The 23,308-nt window shown below is 38.1% G+C and overlaps 2 protein-coding genes across 3 annotated transcripts in view; both read right to left on the bottom strand.

Annotated features, from left to right (window-relative positions):
- Nucleotides 1–1,514: 1,514 nt before the first annotated feature.
- Nucleotides 1,515–19,228, bottom strand: PWP2 (PWP2 small subunit processome component). Of its 2 annotated transcripts, XM_040545444.1 has the most exons (21): nucleotides 19,096–19,228; nucleotides 18,883–18,995; nucleotides 18,442–18,536; nucleotides 18,013–18,112; nucleotides 16,211–16,354; nucleotides 15,584–15,719; nucleotides 14,853–15,070; nucleotides 13,476–13,619; nucleotides 12,764–12,834; nucleotides 12,066–12,202; nucleotides 10,969–11,117; nucleotides 10,182–10,329; nucleotides 8,823–8,973; nucleotides 8,260–8,440; nucleotides 7,192–7,339; nucleotides 5,934–6,042; nucleotides 5,399–5,464; nucleotides 4,829–5,047; nucleotides 3,658–3,808; nucleotides 2,612–2,686; nucleotides 1,515–2,432 (listed from the first exon to the last, which is right to left on the bottom strand). In XM_040545444.1, the coding sequence occupies exons 1-21, from the start codon at nucleotides 19,111–19,113 to the stop codon at nucleotides 2,276–2,278; spliced, it is 2,730 nt and encodes a 909-aa protein (XP_040401378.1). In that variant the 5' UTR covers nucleotides 19,114–19,228; the 3' UTR covers nucleotides 1,515–2,275. The 2 variants fall into 2 exon arrangements, with proteins under 2 accessions (XP_040401378.1, XP_040401379.1); XM_040545445.1 differs by lacking the exons at nucleotides 18,883–18,995; nucleotides 19,096–19,228 and adding an exon at nucleotides 18,755–18,773.
- A 273-nt stretch (nucleotides 19,229–19,501) lies between these two features.
- The window catches only part of TRAPPC10 (trafficking protein particle complex subunit 10), a 42,344-nt gene continuing 38,537 nt past the window's right edge, over nucleotides 19,502–23,308 (bottom strand). The window contains exons 22-23 of the mRNA XM_040545443.1: nucleotides 22,405–22,599; nucleotides 19,502–21,559 (exon numbers count right to left, since the gene is read on the bottom strand). Of these exons, the coding sequence (XP_040401377.1) occupies nucleotides 21,321–21,559; nucleotides 22,405–22,599 (434 nt within the window). The 3' untranslated portion in view covers nucleotides 19,502–21,320. The remainder of the gene's footprint in view (nucleotides 21,560–22,404; nucleotides 22,600–23,308) is intronic.

The following is a 23,308-nucleotide window of genomic DNA, read 5'->3' as shown; positions in this document are numbered from 1 at the left end:
CGTCTGAGAAGAAAAGTTGCATCACCAGCTCTTCAGTATTCTTGGAACGTTAAAAGAAACGTCTAACATGGAAAGTCCCACCTTTACTCTCCACTCTTCCCCAGTTTGTTTTCCTGGTGAACTACAATCAGTTTTTATAAGGCTTTTATTTATTTATTTTTGTGGGTGATGGTTGGTTGGTTTTCTCTCTTATTAAGGAAACCAAACTGCATATAAGAACAACATTCCTGTTGAAATACACATCTACATACAATCAGATGTAATTAAATCAAGATGCAAGCGTGGTCACAACTGGCAACAGAAAAGGGCACTTCTCCAAGGCCCAGCCCCACTCCACATGGGCAAATCTGACAAATCTGAGATATTTGCAAATTGTGCTGACAGGCACAAGGGCCTGCCAAACTTTGGACCTACCAGACCCCGATACTCAGCTCCCATTATTCTTATTGATAGGGAAGGACACACTGGAAAATTTTATTTTGTCATGTGCGTCATAGAATTTGTCTGGAGACAAACACAAATTCTGTGTTTTGTAATACAGAGTAAGAACTGTTACGTGTCAGGTAACATGATCGTGTTCTCCATGTCAGCTTAAGCACTTCAGAGATTTACAAGGATGCAAAGACAAATTTTTGTCTTCTTCCTGTGTGGCTTCTTCCCAACCCACCTATGCCTGCCTTCCATAAAGCTTACTATCTATTATGGTGGAGGAAAGGAGGCAGTGAGGTGGAGAACCTCAGTTCCACAGATGTTTCACAAGCATCTCTCCAGCCCAGCAACTCCTTCACAATGCCGAGACACCGAAATATTGCAATGATCATGAAAATAACAAATCCAGAACAGAATACACCGAAGAAAGTAAAACAATTCTGTCTCATTATTTGCACTAACATAGAAGAGCTTGGTCTGGAAGGGACTTTAAAGATCATCTAATTCCAACCCCCCTGCCATAGCCAGGGATGCCACCCACCAGATCAGGATGGCCAAGGCCCCATCCAGCCCGGCCTTGAACAGCTCCAGGGATGGGGCATTCACTTCTCTTGGCAACCTGTTCCAGTGCCTCACTACCCTTATAATGAAGACTTTCCACCTAACATCTGGTTTAAATCTATCCTCTTTTAGTTTAAGGTCATTCCCCTTTGTCCTATTATTATCTACCCCATGAAGAGGCCTTCTCCACCTTTTTTGTAAGACCCCTTTAGGTTCTGAAAGGTCACAATGAGGTCTCCCTGAAGCCTTCTCTGCTCCGGGCTGAACAGCCCCAGCTCTCAGCCTTTCTTCACAGGAGAGGTGCTCCAGCCCTCTGATCATCTTTGTAGCCCACCTCTGGACTTGCTCTAACAGGTCCACATCTTTCTCGTGCAGTGTGTTCACTAACAAAGTCCTGTCAGCGTATGGCTTGAAAGCCAACACAAACATGGATATGGTTCTTTGCCTTCGGAACCTCAACGTCATTATTGAGCAATTCCTGTGCCAATTCACAGACAAAGAAAACTGAAGTTTCAGATTTTTATGTTAATAAACTTTTATATATTAAAAAAAAAAAAAGACCAGAAAGGGCTTTTATGAGAAACATTTGTAACATTCTCTTATAGTTTAAGTTACACTGAGTTGGCAATTTCCAACCAAATTTTTACTACAGTATAACAGATTATTAATTAACGCCCTGCAGAGGTTGTGCAGCACAGTAACTTTGTTCCCATAATCATTGTTAGGGATATACCATTTATCCTTATTGTTGGAACTGCATCAGGTTTGGAAGTTACAGAAACAAGAAAAATGGGTACGCTTACTCCTAACACAGTGGTCCAACAACATGACATGCATGTATTAAAACCAATTTGAAAAAAAAAAAAAAAATCAAACAAGTTGCGAGCAATATGTAGCCTTCCAGTTAAAAATGATATAAAAACATGGTTAAGAAAGTCCACCTCAAAGTATGACAAGGCTTCATTACAAATAATGCATGATCTTTGATCTATATACAATGTGTTTTAAATAAAGAAAGCATTTCTTGTTACCTGAAATCAGGAACAATAAAAAACTGAATCGATGCTGTCCAGCAAATCATTGGTGTTATGGCCAAAGGCTACACAAAGTATACCACGGATGGCATTTTATCCTAAATTTTCCCCATTACTGTAACTCACACATAACTCCATTCACACTGTTTAAAAAGAGTTAAATTATGCCACTATGAGGGCCACTCAGTCTCAGTGAATACCACTGCGTAAATTCACTTTGTCTTAGGTTTTCTCCCTCCCGTGAAGAGTCACTAGGAACTAAAACTGTCTTTATGAACTTCTTGCATAAGATAATCACTGTCAGACTCCGACTCTTCTTCATCTACTGATGTTTCTGCCAGACGTTTCATGCCTCGCTGTTGTGAAATGGCCCGTGCATATTTAATATTGTAGATATTCCATTCACAGCTGTAAAAATAAACAGGAACATGTTAGAAACAAGATTCCATTTTTCTCCTAAAGCATACCTCTAAAGAAGACATGTTTGAAAGAAGACAGTCTTGAAACTTCTAATACTGAACTATCATCCTGCAGATTACTCCACACTACAGGATTTGGTTTAAGCTATTAAATATAACAATACTTACAGCTTGGAAACATCTTCAAAATGTCGCTGGATACTTTTCTGAAGGAACTGTATCACAGGGAGCAGCTTCTGTGACCTTAAAGGGAGAAAACACACAACTTGCAGTGCGATCTATATTTCCATGGGGCAATCTGTAACTGTTCTATATTCTCAAAATTTTAACAAGCGTGCACGTTACCCTAAAATGTTTGTATTTAAAGTCAACATGAAACAAACAAAAGCTTTTTGCTTTTGATTGTGCCAATGATTATACTCAATAAAATTTATTGCCCATTTTTTTTCTAATGTCCAGCTGCAACATGAAGAACTAGTTGTGCTTCCTGTAATGACCACAGTTTCTTCCAAGTACTACATTACTTTCCAAACAATTAAGAGTTTGTTTTAAACGCTCTACTTCTACAGACACAAAAGCATAAAGTTTGTTCTCATCATTTCAATCACTCAACCAATACTGATGCTGAGGCAAAGATAGAGTTACACAGTGCACCGTTATTTTAACCTGCAGGACTCTGTCTCAGATGACTTCCTACCTCTCACTTGCTATCAAACCCCTCATTTGCCTAATTTTGTTCCAAGATGTCCATAAACTCTGGAGTAAAGGTAGGCTGAACATAATTCACAGGACAGGCCCACATGGTTGTGAAGAATTATGCAGGAAGGCAAAGCATAAACAAGCCACAGTGCATGCTATAATCACAAGCTAAGTCTATAAAATGCAGTCAGTACCTGCTCATTACTTTTCAGTTATATTTAACATATATAATAGTTTAAAAACACAGTTCGCAAGTTCCTACTAACACTCTTCATATCTTTATGCGTGTACAGGCTAAGAAAGCTATGGGAAGTTTTACCTTCAGTGTTTGAAAAACGTAATTTATCCTTACAAACCCTATCATGTGTTCCAAATCTCACATAGGTTGGATGGTAAAGTAGTTTCAAGTATCGTGTACGCATCTATCCAGAATGCTAGTAATTGTCAATGGGAAGTCCTAAACTGACAGGTATTTTAAAATGCTTGTCAGCTTTTTGACTTTCACAAGAGCTCACCTTGTTTTTAATTTCTGTCCATGCAGCATGAGCAACTTGTGAGCCCAAATAAGATAGAATTCTAAGTGACAAGATATCTCAAAGGCAGAGGCCAGGAACTCCAACACCTTCTCCACGTACAGATCTGGGAGCGATGAGCAGACAACCTCAACTGTGCAAACAGGAAAACAAAAAGCAAACAAAACAAAACAAAATATATATGCACATTAGTGTTGAATTACTATTTAGAATAACATGAAAGAGACTAGAAGAAAGAATAAGGAGAAGAGAGCAGTGTCTGGGCAACTATTTGATATTTAATACTGTATTTCAGGGCACAGCCGCTCAGGAAGCATGCTTCTCCTCTTTTGGCCTTCCAACCGTTATTGTATTTGAAAGAAAGAAATCAGTTAACTTAAAATCTGTTTGGTTTGCATGAACACAATCCTCGATAATGTGCATATTTACCTTAGTTTATGCTTTTCTCGTACCATTGTGCACCTCTACATCTGGCTCTGCCTTCTAACATCCTGTTAAGCACTTTAAGACAGTAAAAATATCCTCCCTTGGCCTCCTCTCTTTCAAAGACTGAACAAATACAGCTCTCTCAGCTTCCCCTCAGCTGTCATGTACTCTGACCCTCTAGTAACTTTCCAAGCCCTCCACTGGATGCTCCAGAACATCAATATCTGTCTTGTACCAGAATGCTCAGAACCGGACACCATAATGGTCTCACAGAAGAGACCAATCACTTCCCTCAAGATGCTGACTACTTTCTTGACACTATAGTCCAGTATCCTGTTGACCATCTTCATCACACAAGCATACTTGCTAAGCCCCTCTAACATCAAGCACATTCTGAGAAGTGACATCCAAAAATCTTGCATGAATTTGGACCTGATCACATTCCATGTTCAAAAGTCAGTAGGTGACCATGCAGTAGATTGGTAAAATTGTAACATCAGTTAACACCAAAAGGTCTTTTTTTTTTTTTTTTTTTTTTTTTTTTTTTTTTTTACAAAAGATCATCCTTTCCTCTCTCACTGTCTTCAGCTACAGTAAATAGGCTCAAGTCCTTGAATATTTTAACTTTTTTATTTCCTCCTCAGAGCTGAACTTTACCCTTTACACTTCACCTTATTTGGCTTACACATCAATTAGCTCAGTCAAATTTCATGGAAGACCCACTTACTTTCATCACTAGGCACAGCCTCTATAACCTCTTGAATTAACTTCTTTTCATTCAGCTTGAGGGCCATGATGATAGCCATAGCGTATTCCTTCTGATGCAGTGTTTTGCGTATATTGCTGGGTGTGACATCAATATCTAGCTCAAAAGGATCAAAAATCAGCCCAGAGTCCAGTGAATAGATAAGAAGACCCTCTGTGGTGGTGGCTGCCCAGCTTCGCCCTAGAAAAGAAGAAACAGTTTTTAAGAACAAAGCTGAGTCTTCTAGGATGGAAGCACAAGAGTAATGACAAAGAAATGACTCTTCACTGCTTACAAGATGTAAGACAGAAAATAACGCAATGAAGAACTCATCAGCAATGACAATGCTTGTGAAAAATACCAGCTGAAAGCAGTATGTGCTTAAGTTTGCCAGTTACCCACTGCACAAGAGACTGGACTACTAACCCATCAACACTGCGTAGTATCTGGAGAGACCATCTCCAAAGGCATTTGCACTTCATTATTACTCCTCCGTTGTTCTACTCTTTTGCTTGTTTTATATGGAAGAAAAAATTCATCATCAATACTCACCTGTAGGAGAGAATCGCAAGCAAGTCACTCTTATTTCTGGTTTAAAGCGTCGATAACTCATGTCACCTACAAGAAAAGTTGAAAAGTGGTTTAAAGTTGAAAAGTGGTTTAATACATCCACCAAATGTATGTTCATAGTCTACCTATTCACTCTAACTGTGCTGTTATCACTACGCTAAAAAATCTGAAACATGTCTTCTAACGATGCCAAGTTTTGACATGGAAAGTAACAGACAGTACTTGTCCAGGAGATCTTAGAGCTAAAATAAGCTAAATGAAGTAGTGGGACTGAATTTTGCTGTGATTAGAGATCAGAGGAAAAGCAAGCAACTGGAAAATAAAAGTGGGCCTCATGGGTTCCACATTCAGCAGAATCTGGAATTCTTGTGTAACAGGTCTCTGTAGCCACAGACCATTCAAGTAAACCAAAAAAGTGAGCTGGAGAATTCAAAGCCTTCACAGCTGGTATCTACTCTGGTCAAATGCTTTGATCCACACAAGACCAGCAACAAGACAGCAAGGCCAAAAGCCATACCTCTTTTTACTCCAGGAAGAGGAATAGCAACACCATCTTCATCTCCAGCCCCTTCATCAATCAGAGCCATGCTGCCGAATTCAGTCATTTTTCTCCGATCTAAGTATTCCTGGAAAAACACAGAAGTTCCATTCACTGCACTCAATCTCCTCTCAAACACCTGTTAACACTAACAATGCTCCATAACATTCAGGAATCATTTAGTGATTATTTCTTTGCAATTTATTCCAAAATTTCTTTGTAATTTCTTCCAAAGTCATGGAGAAAAGTGATCATTTCACAATAGCAGGCCAACCACAGATAAGAATCAGGCTGCTCCATTCTTACGGCCTCACAATAACAAAACTCGGTTCAGATTGTGGCTTGACATTATTAAATACTGTTCTATGTAAGAGGGGCACCACTTCCTCGAATGCAGTCCTGCTTTTCCTCCCCTTCAGCTTCCATAATCTTATTGTGCTAATATTAATGGCCATGTAGTCAGCCAGTTACAAAAATTATGCTTTTGAATGCCTCCCACCCCCAATTTATAAACACCTTCCCCTCCAGGATTCTTTTCCAGCTGTTTCACTCCTAGTATCCTTTTAAGCTATGCTGGCACAATAAAGGGCAGCACAGAAATGAAGGCTGTTTCACAAACCATTGCTGCCAAAGAAACATGTTTGGAACCACAGTCAAATATAACCTGACATTAACACTAGATCTCACTAACACAATTCTTCATTCTTCCAGGTAAGGGGATGTTAACAAGTCTTACTGGATTTTTTTTTTCCCCCCCAATGTTTTTCTTTATTCATTTTACTTTTAAAGGAACTTAATTTTAAGTTGAGCACTGTTCAGGAACAGCATTTGTAAAATACAGTGATATTTTCCTGTGTTTGTTCTCAGCTCCTTCATTTCTTTGCCAACAAAATGAACTAACCCATGGGCAAAGTGAGCTTAGCACAAAATATCAGTCACTTAAATTTTCATATGATCTCACTAATTTTAAGTTAGCTGCCAGTTGACTTAATTATGCTTAAAAATTCTGCTCATTTAATACAAACACACTGCAGTCTGGCAAGGTTTTAGTTAAATTTAAGGAATTATTTTTGTTTTCTAGGAAATAACTTCTCCTTACAGACCTCTGCACAAAACAAAGAAAATGAACCCATGATTAACAAAATATTCATGAATGGCATTTAAATTAGGTGTCACACCAAAAATCCAAGTTTCTGGGGGGAGGGACGGGGGGAGACTGACTCCTATAATCACATACCTCCATTGCATCTAAAGATAAGTTGCATGAGATCTCAAATTTTTTCATAAGAATCTGTTCTTTCACATTATATATGCAGACAAATTTTGACAATCCACCTGCCAGAATAGACTGACCATCCGCTGAGTAGCACAGAGTAGTAAAAGATCTGGTAAAGAAAAAGAGAAAAGAGAAAGTAGTTAATTTTATTGCCACATCTGAGCCAAAAGACGAGTACAGTGTCAAGACAGAAAAGAAAATTTCATTGAAGAAGTGGAATCTTCATTCACATATCATTAACATATAAAACCATTTTACTACAACCAACTACTTTTGGTACTTTACAATATATGAACAAAAAACAATTTAAAACTCCAACGACTTTTTGAAATACTTCCATAACTTTTTACGCACAGTTGCAAATCAACAAATGAGCACTTAGTTGGACCTTGTGCAACACTAAGGATGGTGGTAAGAGAGAGGGGAAAAAAAACATCATGGCATGTTTTAAAGAGAAGGTGGTTGAGCTCATCACCAAAAATATGTTGTTTTGTGTAGGTGGGCACCAGGGGAAAAAGAGAAGAATGAAATACCAGACTTCTATGTTAGACTTTCTGACAGCATCTAAATTCAACTTGCCTTTAAAAATTACTTCATGTGCTTAGTAACCTGTAATATACCCACAGCTTATTTCCATTTATTTTTAAAAAAGTATCAGTTTCTACACGCTGATAGTTACATACTAATATTTACAAATTGAGATATCCACTTAAAATGACCTATCACATTTGTCAAATGAGTAACTGTCATGAGAATCTTAATACTGTGCAAGCAATACAAGCTTGTAACTGATGAAAAAGAACAGATGATCAGAATGATATTGTTATCAGTGGGTTGACACAGCAAAAGATAAAAAGGGTCCGTCCAGATATCAACACAGGTAGTCTTTTAAAACCCAATGTCAGAATCAAAATATTTGAATGGCAGATGCAATCTGCAATCTTCATGTAAAAAACAACTGGAAGGAAATAGCCCAAAAGCAAAAGCCAGTGTGGCACCCTCTTTTCAACTGCTATCTCATTTACTTACTTCCCCTTGGCTGATTGTTTGGCAGTTATTTTATCAAGCTCCTTCCTTCCCATCTGGAGATCATGTCTTCCCTCAATTGAGCCAACTTGCACTGCATTTTCGTGATCCCAAAATGTTATCTGTCCATTCAGAGAAGCAACTGCAAGCTCCTTGCCATCAGGACGGAAAGCAACAACAAGAACTGCAAAAAATTTAATTAATGGTTAAAAGTACAGTTGGATACTTTTTCTAGAGAAAAAGACTATGTTTTTCCTGGAAAAAAAAAAAACACCCTATATTTTTCTAGTGTTTCATCAACTACCAGAAAAAGATAAAGATTAACAAGTGTGACAGCACTTCTTCTCTGAACAAAATACAAATGTTTAGCTAATTATAAAGCTAGAGCTGGTTATATATAAGAAGGATTTCTTGCACTGTTAACAGTGCTATAGAGAACTATCTAAACTTTTTGTTTTCATTAGTAAGAAAAACATCTGTCTGTATTTGACACTTTGTTTTTTATTCAGTCATTGTATCATTTCTGATAATATTTTATATTTGATATAAGACGAAATAAAAATTACCGTCTGAGTTCAACATTAGTGTCTCCTTAGTTCTCCAGCTGTCCAACATATCCCATAACTTGACTGTTTTATCCCAAGAGGCGCTCGCTAGAACACACTTCACCGGGTTAAAGGACAAACTGCTGATGGGGCCCTCATGACCTGCTAAAACCTAATAAAAGAAAAGATAACACGGAATTAGGTAAGAGAAACCGAAGTTCATATAGTTTGTAATCGACAAACTCTAAATGTAGCAATTAAACTATGCCTAAGTTGTCCATGCATACTTGCGGTAAATTTTGGACATGTGGAATGACACATTACAGATTGTGTGGAATGATTATATTCTCAACTTTTTATTTTCAGAAGTTAAAAAACTGAATTCGCTGCAGTGCTACCACTGCATAAGCATCTATAACCACTCTTATTACACACATTGTCTGTAGAGAGACGGAGACATAGGGAGCTTTTTTTTTTTTTTCCCTTCTTATCAGAAGGAGAGCAACTGTGAAAAAACAAGTCATTGAACTGAGAATTCAAGATGTCCTTCAACTGAAAACATTTAAGAAAACACACTAACAAAAACTGTGAATAAGAGTAATACAATTTTTTCAAGCATGGAGCTCCTACTTGTCTCAGCACAAATCATGCAAAGGAACTAAACCCAAAACTCTGAAAATCCACTCAAGTATATGCAGAGATAGCATCAATGCTCTGTGTTCACCACCTGCACCAAATTAATGTAAAAATTGCTGAGTTCATCTACTTGGCCATCAGACATACATTAATGCTTAAGAATTGAAAACGGCAAATGACAGTGTCCCTCTCTATTATTTAACAGTTTAATTGTACTCTGCAGAGAATATATTTAAAACTATCAGCAAAACAACAGAGAGATTTAAATTGATAGTCTTCTCAACCTCCACATTAAGTACCTATACAAAAAATCATGTCTCTACTCTGCACCAGGGAAACTGTCCATGGAATCTGCATTGATCTTAGGATAGCACCTACAATTTCTTCATTTCTACAAAACATGTAGAAAAGAACATCTCTACACAACTAGTAGAGTAATGAGACTTTGTTACCGTGTCGTAGCACTGCAATACCTCAGCAATACTTCTGTTACTTCAGCAGCTAAAAAGAGCTCGTGACTCAAAACTTCTGAAAACTATTTCCCACAGAAATACAGGATAAGCTCAATGAAATAAATCAAAAGTTTCTGGAAACAGCATTCCTTTGCTCCATTTCTTAAATACAAACACAAAACACTTCGTTAAAGCGTGTTAAAGCCCTCCAACTAATCGCAAAGTTACTAGTATCACCACGATGTATCTGATCTGTGTTAACTTCAAGTACTCCAACATTGTGAGTCCTTACATCTAACAACCTCCCACTCTGCATTGACCAGATGTATATTTCAAAGGAATCCTGGGAACCAGCTGACACAATCTCACCACTGGAGTCCACGGCTAAACAAGAGAACTGACTTGGTCGTGGAGAAGTAAAGGTACGGAAATTACGGTATCTGTTGTAAAAATGAAAATAAATTACAAAAAAACATTTCAGGTAGATTTAAACACACATTTTATACATTTCTGTTTTTTTTAACATGTAAAATGAAATTCTTTTTATGTCTTTTAAGAAATCTACATTAAAAAATTATATAAAATGAGATGCAACACCTCAGCATGATTCCAAGACTCAAAAAACTATTACTAATTCTGCAGAAATAACAGCCCAAAATACTCAAAACAGAAGAGCTGTCTTCTTTTACATAGGGTATGTCTATTCAGATAACACAGGCTTGTTTACACATCCAGTCTTGTACACAGTTGTATTGTAACGGCTCAACCCCTGTAACTATGGCAAACATTGTTAGACAGGTGCCTTCCTCCTGTTTGAACAGTAAAGGCAAAGAATGATCTTACTGGATTTCCAATTTCTCTGAGTAAGGTCATTCCAGAATTTTGTTCATAGGAACTGGATGGAGTGGCAGGATTCCTAGTTACTATCTGAGTCTGAATCAAAGGCTGAACCAAGAATCAATAAAGCAACATTCACATTTGTGCAACCTGATCTTGAAACCAGCAATCAGTAGTTTCCTGAATTTTGGGGTTTGAGGGATGAAGACTAAATGATAAACAAAAGCTTTATGATAAGTTACCTGTGCAGATCAAAGGCGCGCACTGTTCCATCCAGGGAAGCACTCAAAATGACATAGCCACTGGAAGTAAAAGTTACAGCAGTTACGCCACTCGTATGGTCTGTAAAAGTGACGAAACAAAAACTGCTTGAAGTGTTCCACACTTTCACCTGCAAGAGAGACGAGAGAAACCTTCCTATAATCTCTATCAATAGTTCAGAAAGAAAGGATTAGGCAGCAGAAGAGTAAAGGAAAGTTAGCCCTACAACTCTGCAGTAGCATAAGCGACTTTCAATCCAGATGGAAGGAATTCTATGCGAGACAAACAGAGCCGCAGCTTATCATTAGACCCTTAAAGGCAAATATACAACAAGGAAATCTAAGTGGAGACAGTCAAAACATTTTTGAAACAAAGTTAATTTTAAATAAAAACCAGCAAGTGGCAGGTCTCTTTTTTTCCCCTGTCAAAGCATCTTGTCACAATCAGGAGCTATCTTTGTCACATTTATGTTTCTGGGATTAATCTTCAAAATCCCATGTAATTTTCGGCTTAATCTACAAAATGTCCTTAAAAAAAAAAAAGTACCTGTATCTTGTACACCTAGCCTTCCATTTCAATACTATGAGGTCATTTTTCTTTTAAATAGCAAGCTTCTCCAACTGGACATTGCAGAAAAAGCTGTTCAGGAATTGCACTTTTGTAAGTAAGTTGAAATAAATTTCCCATTAAAATCAATTAATAAAAGGGCATGAATTTGGGTGACTGAAAATTCATTCATCTCCATGTATCACGGAACTACCACAAACGGATATAAATTAACATTTGATGAATTTGATCTTTTTCTCTTACTGCAACTGTATTAAAAAAGAGCTGCTAAAATGCATAAGTGATGCAATCTGCAGAGGATACCAATAATAACACATCAAAATATATATGCTGTGCAGAGGAAAATCAAAACATAAAATAAGGTCATCTTTTTTCTTCTTGTTTTTTTTTTTTTAAAGAAAAAAATATGTACCAGTTATGGTAACAGAGCTTTCCACATCGTAAGAGCTTGAATTTCCATTCTATGTATTTAAACCTTAAAATCATATTTCAATACTACTGTCACACTTACTTTTCCATCCTCCCCTCCAGTTACTATGTATTGTCCATCTGGAGAATATGCTAACGAAACCATGCTGTTGAAATGGCCCTGCTGCTTCAGCACATAGGACTCACTTTGCCATTCCCACACCAGGAGCTGACCCAAACCTGTAGACAAATAAGAATTAACCAGAATTATGAATCCAATGATGGGAACCTGCAATTGCAAGCCAAAAATCACATACTTGCACCAAACAACTGAAGAAAGAAGAAAAAAAAAAGTTGATGCAAACTGGTTCCATTATGCATGTATCAGTCCTAATACAAGTCATTTTCATTTTAAAAGTTCAAGGTTACTTGGTTTAACATCCTCAGTACTACAGCCCCAATGCTATTAACTTGCTTTTGGTAATAAACAGATAGATGCATGCTGATAAACAGTCAAAAATCTGAAATATGCTAGGATGGAACTCTGTCTTCATGTTTATGTCATTTGTTCATTTTGCATTTTTCATCTTTGATACTGTAGCCATCCCTGAATCACAAGAACTCTGTGAGGACAACTTGATTAGGGATACGTGCTTTACATGCCAGACACTATGGAGATGAGACTATAAATTATTAGCAAAATTTTAACATTTGGATTCAAGAAGGAGAGGCAGACTTTGGACTTGTATGCCCACGACATTCCTCATTTTCCATGACCACAGACCAAAAAAATTTACAAACCTGAACATCCAAAGGCAATCCAGTCACCAGTACAGTTGATAGAAATAGAAGCTATCCTTTGATCTGAAATACTAAAGAAAATTATCCATTATTTGCATTTTCGAGCCTTATGTGATAAAACTTCAAATCTGAGAAACCAGAGTTTATTTTTTCTGTTCAGGCACGATCTTTGATTACTGAATTTTCTGTATCCCTGTAACATCAAAAGTATCATATAAGCTCTCTCTTTTATTATACTAGATGACATTAAATGGGAAATATTGCCTTATTTGTAATAAAGACAGAATATCAATATCCCAAACAAAGACATACTTGGTAGTAACAAAGTAAAACTCTGAATTCAAGAAAGTAAACCTGTTTTTTGTTTTTGTTGTTTGTTTGTTTTTGTTGTGTTTTTTTTTTGTACACAGAAATAACGCATTCTTTAGCTAGCATCATACAGCAATGGAAAAATATTGTTATTTTTCAAATTAGAGACAATTTATAGATAATTTTCAATATGCAGAACTTTCTTCTTTTCCAGGTATCAGCTGTATTTGCTATGAAGATCCTTCTGCTCTGATACTCCTCCTTCACTACTAAAGACAGTGTTTTCTCAAACAAAGAAAAAAAGAAAGAACCACACCAAACCAAAAACAAACAAACAAAACACAACAGACCTTATTCCCAAACCAAGTCAACCAACCACCCACCACAACCCCATACACCTCACCTCAAGGAATGGATTAGATTGAAATCTGGAAGCTCATGGAGGTGAAAGACTCCAGAAGCAAAACCAGTGACCAAGAGGTGTGTTTTCTTGTGATAAGCTGCAGATGTCAGGTTATTAAAATCTCCCTCTTTATTGAAAAAATACCTGGGCATCAAAGAAATAAGAGAAGCAAACTGAACGCAAAATAAAAGTATGATGTTATAGTTGCATTTCAATATAGGTCAAGTATTTTGAAAATATCCTACAATAAAACTCAAAAGGACTATTTCTGGAATTTTTTAACAGTATATAAATATATGCATATAAATGTACTTTAGATAGCTTGTAAAAAGCTAATTCTCTTCCTTTCCTTTTTCTGAATGTTCACAACCGCTACAGTAATCTTGTAAGAAGTGACACCACAATGATACCACATACAATAAAAGAGAAGAACATTAACATCAAAGGAAACGCACTGTGCATTTGTTTCTGAACATCACATGCAGCTTTCAAGAAGTAAGTGGTTATCCTTCTATATGTGAGCCTCTTACAGAGGCAACAGTCATAAGCGCTGTATGCCTAGTGAAGAAGGTTTTCTAAGTTTCTTTGTAGCTGTAGCTCTCACTGGAATTAAACAGGTAAGCACCACATAATGGTCAAATAAAAGAGCATCTGAACTTTAACATTTGTATATTCCAAATTCCTTCGCTGCTGGGAAATGATGTTCACAGAGGCTAATTCCAACGCAGGCTGGGGTAGGGTACTTTCCTTTACAGTCAGAGAGACTGAGAGGAGAAGCCTGATGCCAGGTGCACCCAGATTTCCCTTTCCAGAATCCCCTCTCCCCCTCACTCCATTGTCATTGACTAGGGATTGCCTATGAACATAATCGTTCTTCCAGCAAAGCTAAATGCTACAGCTATCTTCAGACTGAATTTTTCTTTTTAAAACACATCTCAATTGATGTGGATAGACAGGGAGACACTTCAGAAAGGCATCTCCAGGTAGTTCACCAAAAAGGCTGATGAGCTCTCTTTACCAGCCACATTTACCAAATGCTTCTGTCACCTCTAGACTTAGCTAGAGGATACCGTACTGATGATCTCATTACCTTTTTTTTTTTTTTTTTTGCATTTCAAACAATAAAGCATACACCATAAGTCAGTATTGCTTACATTAATAAAATAAGACTGACCTGTTATTCTGAAGGTATCGCCTTTCATGCAGTCAAGGTAAGACAAACAGACGTTCTACCGAAACTATTTATTGTGGGATTTATAGTAAATTTCTAAATCCTGAGCAGAGTTTTACATTACTCTGAGTGAATAAATGGAGAAAAAGCCCAACGTGGTAGACTCCCACAAAAACTCTGTCTTTGGAAAACTGAAAATCACTTACTTTGCAATACGTGAATATTTAACTTTCTCTCTAATCTCCTGTTCATTTGGATGGGCTTTTCCATGAATTTCTTCACCCTTAGATTCCTCAAGAAACTCTTCATCTTCTTTTATTCTGTTCTTTTTCCTAGCTTCTTTAGGAGGCATGGGCTTCAAACCATCAAGCTCTGTATCACACTGCCACACGCAGAGAGCTCCATCCTGGCTAACCGTGTACAGCTAGGATACAAGCACAGAAACATGATTATTATGTAACAGACGCTTTGAAATCTGCTGCCCTGTTAGAATGACTACAGAATTGCAGATGGGATAACAAGTCTGCACTCCATCACTGGAATTATATTTTACTTAGCCCTCTAGCAATCCAGATGATTAGGTTTGGAAAATTCAATTGTCCTGAGAAAGTAGTGATTTACTCTACACTGCCTTCAGAATATTTTTGAAAAGACCAGAGGCAATTTTATTACCATTTGGAGTTACAGCTGATTATTCTTTTCATATTTAAAATTGTAATTTCTGGGGGGAGCAACTTTAAATAACTTACTCTCCTTTTACCATTTACTTCCTGAAACATTCAAGGAATTGTAAATTCATAGCTGATGAGCTGAGACACTACCCACATATTTTAAAAATTCTGATATCAAAAAAGTCAGCATCCTTATCTACAGCTAAGACTTTACCTCAGCTTTTTTAATATTAAAATTCAAGAATGTAGCATCATTATGTACATACATCTAGACTGTTCTCTTCAAAAAAGCAGGCTACTATTACATCCTTATGCCCTCCGAGTGAGTAATAGATCAGGTTTGCCCATCGCTCTGCTCCAAACACCCACGTAGACATGTCCTTGCTTCCCACTGCAAAACATCTGCAAAAGAAAAGGCAATTTGAGTTAAGAACGCTGGTTTGCCAGACTCGTCACTGGGTGGGGAACATTCTGCATGGGAAGACAACAGTCACCACCTAAACAGCAATTTTACATACAAGGGTTGCTAACTTAAGTTAGTAACTCTAGCAAAGGTGTATGGGATTAAATATATTCAGAAAGTCAGCCATGTTCATACTTGCAAGATCTGTTTCTTTTACGGATAACTTGGCATTTTCAACAAGACTGAATTGCTGTTCCCTTATACATGTCTATTTCATACTTTCTAGTCTGCCTAGCTACAGTGTTTATAGTATAAACATTATACTATATATATATAGTATTCAATTAAAGTATAAACAAATTTTTAAAGCTAGTAAATACTTTAGAAAGAAAGAAGTAAAAGTAAATACTTTAGAAAGAAAGTAGACTGTAACATGCACACAATGTTAACAGTGCAAGCAGACATACAGTGCTTCAGTTTAACAACTCACTTGGAATCATCAGTCCAGTCAATACAAGTTGTTTCATCATATGGACCATAATACGTTTTGTCCAGAACAAATGCATTAAATTCTCGTTTCTTCCCAGGAGCATGGTACATAAGAGCAACATTGTCTTTTGTAATCACAAATTTCCTGTCATATAGGGAAAAAAAAAAAGCAGAATTGCACACAAAGCCGCTAAAGTAAATGATTTTTTTTCAGTATAAACTGCAATAAAACAAAACACTATAATGTTAAAAAGGTTTCTGTGTTACTGAAGTGATAGAGTACTTCAGAATCAAAACCAAAAAAAAAATATTTCCAGGTAGCTATTATCCCTCAAATTCAAGAACAGGTGTATTAAGAGACAGAGAGCCTTTTGTACTGGGTCTGGCTGGGATGTTAACTTTCCCTGCAGCAGCCCATACAGTGCTGTGCTCTACACTTGCAGCTAGAACAGCAGTGGCATCACACCAGTGTTGTGTCTGCTGCTGAGCAGTGCTGGCACAGCATCAGGACTCTCTCTAACCCTCCTAGGGGGTGGGCAAAAAAAAACGAGAAAGAAACGTCACCAGGGCAGCTGACCTAAACCAACCAAAGGGATATTCCATACCATATGATGTCACATTCAGCAATAAAAGGTGGAAAAAGGAAGAAGAGGACAGGGGTGCGCTCTTGCTGTGAAAACGTCTGTCCTCCCGAACACCGGCTACATGCGTTGAGGCCCTGCATCAAGGACGTGGTCAAGCATCGCTCATTTGTGAGAAGTAGAGAGTAACTTCCTTCCTCTGCACTTCCACATAGCTTTTACTTGTTTTGTTTTTTCCCTTTCCCCCTTTCCCTTTTTTCCCTTCAGTTAAATTGTTTGATTAATAATACTCTTTCCTTAATAATTATTTTTTTTTCCTTTAATTAAATTATCCTTATCTCAACCTGTGAGTTGTTCTTTCCTTTACTTCTTCCCCTCCTCATCTAAGGAGGGGGAGTGAGAGAGCGATTGTGGTGTTCAGCTGCCTAGCATGGTAAAACCACCACACCTTTGGAAAAATCAATCAGATTGAATAATGAAACTTTTATTCATTTGTTCTTACACAGGAAGGTAAAGTTCAAACATCCAAAATAAGATATTCTATTTCAACCTCTCTTCACCTCCATATATTGGTCACTTTCACAAACACAATGCATCTGCATTCCTGTTACAAATATCCTTTAATGTTGCCCTGTAGCCAGTATAACAGCCAGAACCGTGAGCCCAACTTCCAAGCAAAAACTCATTCACAATCATGTTAAGTTAATCAAACTGAGAAATGGACCAAAAGGGAAACCTGTACTTTTTTCTCTCTCCCTTCTGACAACTCTCACCTTCATGTCACACTTTGGTTCAGTGACCATAGAGTTAAAATGAGATATGAAAAAAAAGCACTACGTTACCAAAGGACACAACAAACCCAAGTCAACATCAGAACTGCACCAAGAGTGCCCTGGTGTGACTCTACAGCACTGACTGTTCCCCATGTGGGCTCTTTAACGCTCCTTACAATATGGAAGGACAGCAAGATTCATAGAGAATTTTCTGTTTCTAAAAGTTCGACCATCGTTAACATCTGTGATGGGCACCTTTCCAAGCTTTGTTTTTCCTCTTCCTTTTCCCAGCTCAACTTTACTGATAAAGTGGTCCTGGTACAGCTCAAAATCTCTTCTATGTTGACTAGTAAATATCATTTCCTGATTGGTCAGAATGTTTTAATAATTACAAGTACTTTACGGGGTAATTCCGTTATTTTGTTCTGAAGTACACACATTTTACTTACTTGCCATCAGGAGAAAAGCAGACACTATGCACTGGCTTGTGAAAATGAAAGTGATGTATCACAGATTTACCGACCAAACTGACAAGCAAGGCAGCTCCCTCTGTGAGGGCAAAAAAAGAAAGAACATAGAAATTATTCAATCCTCAAAGAAAACATAACCCTAGGACACTCAGGGTTTTTCTCCTATTAAAAAAAAAAGTACGTCAGAAACTTTTCGAGACAGTGCGTACAACTATGTATAAAGAAAAATAAAACTTAATAGCTACTTTTAAAAATGCTAAGTTCTGTAAATTAAGTTACCTTCTGCCAAAATTCTAACCTAAAGCAGAGCACTTCTAATTTGTTTTTAGTTTGAATGCCTACTTTTCTCTCCATGCATTACTTTCACTTCATTTTTTTATAAAAGAAATACCTCATTTATGCAAGTACCTTCATCAACCAGTATGGCAAGACTTCCATCTGGAGAAAGCCCCACACACACAATGTTGTGCCGTGTAGCCAATGGGAGCGTTTCACATTTATTACTGCAATAAAATGACAAAAGAGCAAATTGAGTGCAAGAATAGGGAAATGTCAGTCATCACTGGTATCAATGAAAGATGATTTGATGCCTGCATTAGAGCCGCTGAAGCAACTTTGGTGCAAACCCCTCCAGATTTTAATTAGCTGCTGTAATTACTTGATAGACACCAAGGATGCAAGAGAGGCTCCTGACCAGAATCCCAGTTTAACAAGTACCAACCCCACTCTGCCCTATAGGAAAAGGCAGATGACATTCTAGGCCGCGTTGTATGTAAGAGACAGGACAAGGCCAAGGAAAGCTAAGCTCCTAAACCGGAGGCAAACCGCTTGCTGCCGGGGCTGGCTCACTTCTTCAGGTCGAAGAGGGAGATCCTGTTCCCGACGGGGCTGACGAGGCCGCTGCCATCGCGGGTGAAGCTGAGGTTGCCGCGGCGGTACACGGTGCCCAGCAGGCCGGAGAACTGCGAGGAGGGGAGAAGGAAGAAGCCGAAGAAGGGATCGGTTAGAGCCGAGGAACAGAGCAGGCTGAAGGAGGGGAGGGCAGCCGCTGCGGGTACTCACCCTGTAGGCGAACTTCATGGCGGCTGCCCCACGCGAGCTCCGCGTGTAATGGCCGGCGGCCCGCGCATGCGGCTGGAGGGGCGGGCGGGCGGCAACATGGAGGCGGGCTGCAAGATGGAGGCGGGCCCGCAGCCCGCACCTGCCTTTCCTCCTCCCCGCTGTCCCCGTCAGCGACCACAGCGCCGGCGGTGCAGGGCGGAGGAGGGCGCACGCGAGTATGGCTTCCTCGCGTGTAAACGCAGGCTGGCAGCAGGCTGCCTGAACCCCACAGAGCAGCAGCCCAGGGGCGAGCTCTGCCCGTGCCTGACGCAAGGCTCACGAATCCCCTTATTTATTTAACTATTTTTTCGTAGCTTTGCTAAACTAAAAGGAGGCACAGCAGCAGAGAAGGTGGATTTCTTTTTAAAACATGTATATTTAGAACTGTAACGCTTACAATTTCATTAAACAATCTTAGTACAATGTGTTTAATCTAACAGTATATTACAGAACAATGTGAAAAATGATTTAATAGCAAACCATGAAAATGGAATTAATTATAATACCTGCAGTGTCAAAGTCACTAACTTGTTACCTTTTCCAGTCAAAGAATCCCAGCAGTCATTCACACTAAATGATGCTTTGGGTTTTATCCAGAATAAAAGGGTATGATTTCCACAGAGAAAGGGCATTCCTTCACAGAAAGAAGATGCATAACAATAACATTTTCAGCTAGCAGGTCTACCTTATACATCTATTTAGACATCGTTTAAAAAAAAAAAAATAGGCCGATGCAGGGTGCTTATACATTCTTCAACTTAATTGCAATTTCTTTTGGAAAGAGGGTTTTTCTTCCTCTTTATAATTTTGCAGAACCTGAGTTTAGAACAAACAAAAAGTCGCCTAATGAGCAGTTCCTCTTTATTATTATTATTTTTTAATTATGTTTCGCTTTACTGACAAATATTTGATATGGGACAGTTTTCCTCTGTGGAGTCTGTTCACAATGCACCATTATAGAACTGCAAGTAGAAAAGGTCATTCTCACGTTAAACGCACAAGTTTCAATATCAGAAGCAGGACATCAGAAGGAGTTGTAATTTTTCCAGTCACAGGTGAAATTTGCAACATTCACAAAAATTACACTTTCTTTTTTAAACACTTTTTGTATTTACACTTCAAGATATAAATAATGAAATTCTTTAAGTTACACGTTTTAACTTTGCTTCACAATTATTCTACATCTGCAAGCTTTCCTATATCAAACCAACCTCTTTCTTCCCTCATGAATGCAGAAGTCTGGCCTCTGATCAGTAATAATTACACTAAGCCTTCGTGATGAAAGGTTGACTGTTCAAGTATCACATCATACTGAAATTTTTGCCCCAATTTAAAAATTGGTGCAGAAAACCAAGCCACTTAGAAATGCTAATAAAAGAAATTAATCTGGGAACTCAATAAGCCAAATAATTTATTATTAAATTCTATCAGTATCTTTCTTTGGTAAGAACTATGCAAGAGGATGTCCCAACTCCCACCCCCCAAAAAAATAAAATCATATAATATGTGACATCACAGTGTCTACTCTGTGAAGGAGAAAGCCTCAAAAAATTAAGGAATTTTGTTCAGTTAAGATTGTTTATAGCAGTAGCTCTTCCATGCATTTAAGTATGCAAACGATGGAAGTTTAATATAAGATTGCAATGACAGGAATTAACAATGAGAAAAGAGGAAAAAAAAAAACAAAAACAGAAAACCAACTATTAAGTCAATGAACAAGTTGTGGTATGCTTTGTTGTATTTCTGGCACGTGTGGAAAAGCCTGGAAAGTACATAAAAATCCAAGATTTGGATAATTGTGTCATCCAACCCTAAATTCTAAAATATGTAGGAAGCATGAAACAAAGCTATCAGCTGCTAGACAAAAATAAAAAAGTGGTCCAAATATTTGGATTTTTTGTTTTTGTTGCTCTGTGTTGAGATGCAGGATGTGACTGAAGGGAGAAAACCCAATAGCTTACACAAAACATACTGAAGTGGCAATATAAACTAGCTGACACAAGCTTCACTGTACATTTAAATTGATACAATTGTCTGGTGCTTCCATGGCCAGTAAATGTTGAGTGCCATAGGTCTCCTTAGCGTTAAAATGTTGCAACAAAGACTAATCAGGTCATAATCCTTTAAAGTGCTTTCATATCCAGTTTCTAATGGTTTTTGTTTTTCCTTGTTTTCATACCAAGTTGTCACGTTATATTGACTTCCAGAACATGGTCGTCCTTGCTGGGAATGACAAGTATTTGCATACCCGTGCTGCAGTTGAAGACCTGACCAGATGAAAAAGATTGCAGACGGGGCATTGGCAAACCTTTGTGTTCCCCGCTAGCTGCAGAATGCAAGCTGCCTCTGCTTCTTATGCTGCTGCTGTCAGCTTGATCATCCACATTCTTGTCCACAGATAGGTTATCATTTTCGATCCAGCTATCTGTTTAAAACAAAAACCCACAATTTCATTCTATTAAGTGATTAAATAAAACAAAACCCCACAATTTCATTCTATTAAGTGATTAAATAACTCAAAATTATTCCAGAGCTCAGACACACGGTCAACTTACCACACGTCAAGTTACTGAACTTCTCTGCTGAGGTAAGAGTACACACTTTTGGCTAGCAGCAGACTCAACAGTATGAATTATGTTGGTTTACAAAGAAAATTTAAGTAGCATTACCTCACATTTGTCACAGGTGAGAAGAGAACACACTGGCAGTTCCTGGAGCTCTGCTGACATATGGTAAATTGCTTGCACGAATGAGTTCTAACTACAGCTCTGGGGCTACTCAGCAGTACAAACAAAGACTCAAGGTCACTGCTGTAATTTAAACTCTTGATCTAATCTGGTTTACATGCCACACATTTTCAGCTCTTCTATTTCCTACTTGGTCCTTATAAAAATTGGGTTAAGCTTTCAAAGCTAATGAAGATGCAGTAGATGTGCAGTAAACAGACAACCCTCTAATCTCGAGCTTTCATTATCAAATGCATTTTCACTTGACTATAAACTGATAACTAATTTGCATAGTAATATTTAAAGGAAGTAAGAAAAGAACGCATTTGTTATTTCTCCTTAAAGAATACAGTTGGAACCTGAATTAAAAGCTCCTGTTAGAGCAGCATCTTATAAGTTTCAAATCAGAACTGTGAATGAAGGTAAGTAAGAACAACACCTAAGGCTACTTGCTCAATACACCTCCTTGCTTTCCTCTTTACTCATGAGCATGGAAGAAACAGAACCATTTCTGTAAGTAGCCATGTATTCAAGATAACTTTACCAGCATCAAGTTGCATGGAGTGAGCAGAATGATGAGGGAGGTATTTAAATAATCTGACGTCAGGAAAGGGTAGATATCCAGCGAACAGTGGCATCACTTCCATGTGGACTTTGTGAGTTGCTCGAGCTGCTACAGGCATAGATATCACTCCAGAACTTTTTCCACAGACTGCCCAGTTACTACTGTTGTCAACAACTGCAAAAATAAAAGAGAAAACACTACAAAGATCATCTTTGAAAGAAACAGAGAATCCTTAATATAGTTTAGAGCACTTTAAAGTCAGTATTTTTGTAATACCTAAAAAACTCACAGGCTTGTGTGTGAAGAGCTGTGCGCAGTAAGAAAACAGCCCTATGCCAAAAGGACCATAGTTGGGCCTCAAACAACTATCTATCCAGTTTGAGCAACATTTAATTTGTCTTCAGGTGGAATATAAAAAGGAAAACAAAATATTCTCAGTGTCCTGGTCTTGGCTGTGTTAGAGTTAATTTTCTTCATAGTAGCTCAGATGGTGCTATGGTCTTGGATTTGTGATTGTAGTAGAGTTGATAACACACCAATGTTTTAGGTGTTGGTGAGCAGTGCTCGCACAGAGTCGAGGGCTCTTCTGCCTCTCACGCTGCCCTGCCAGTGAGGAGGCTGGGGGCACACAAGAAGCTGGGAGGAGACACAGCCAGGACAGCTGACCCAGACTGACTGAAGGGATGTCGCATGCCACGTGGTGTCATGCACAGCAATAAAAGCTGGGGGAAAGAAAGAAGTTGGGGGGCATATTTGGAGTTATGTCGTTCACCTTCCCAGGTAACCATGGCACATGATGAAGTCCTGCTTTCCTAAACCTCTATATGCAGATGGCACATAATGAACAAATTCCTTATTTTGTTTTGCTTGTGTGTGCAGTTTT

This window comes from Cygnus olor, chromosome 1 (assembly GCF_009769625.2).
Source record: "Cygnus olor isolate bCygOlo1 chromosome 1, bCygOlo1.pri.v2, whole genome shotgun sequence".
NCBI lineage: Eukaryota > Metazoa > Chordata > Aves > Anseriformes > Anatidae > Cygnus > Cygnus olor.
Note: the sequence above shows the minus strand (reverse complement) of the source record. Positions and strands in the feature narration are given on the sequence as shown.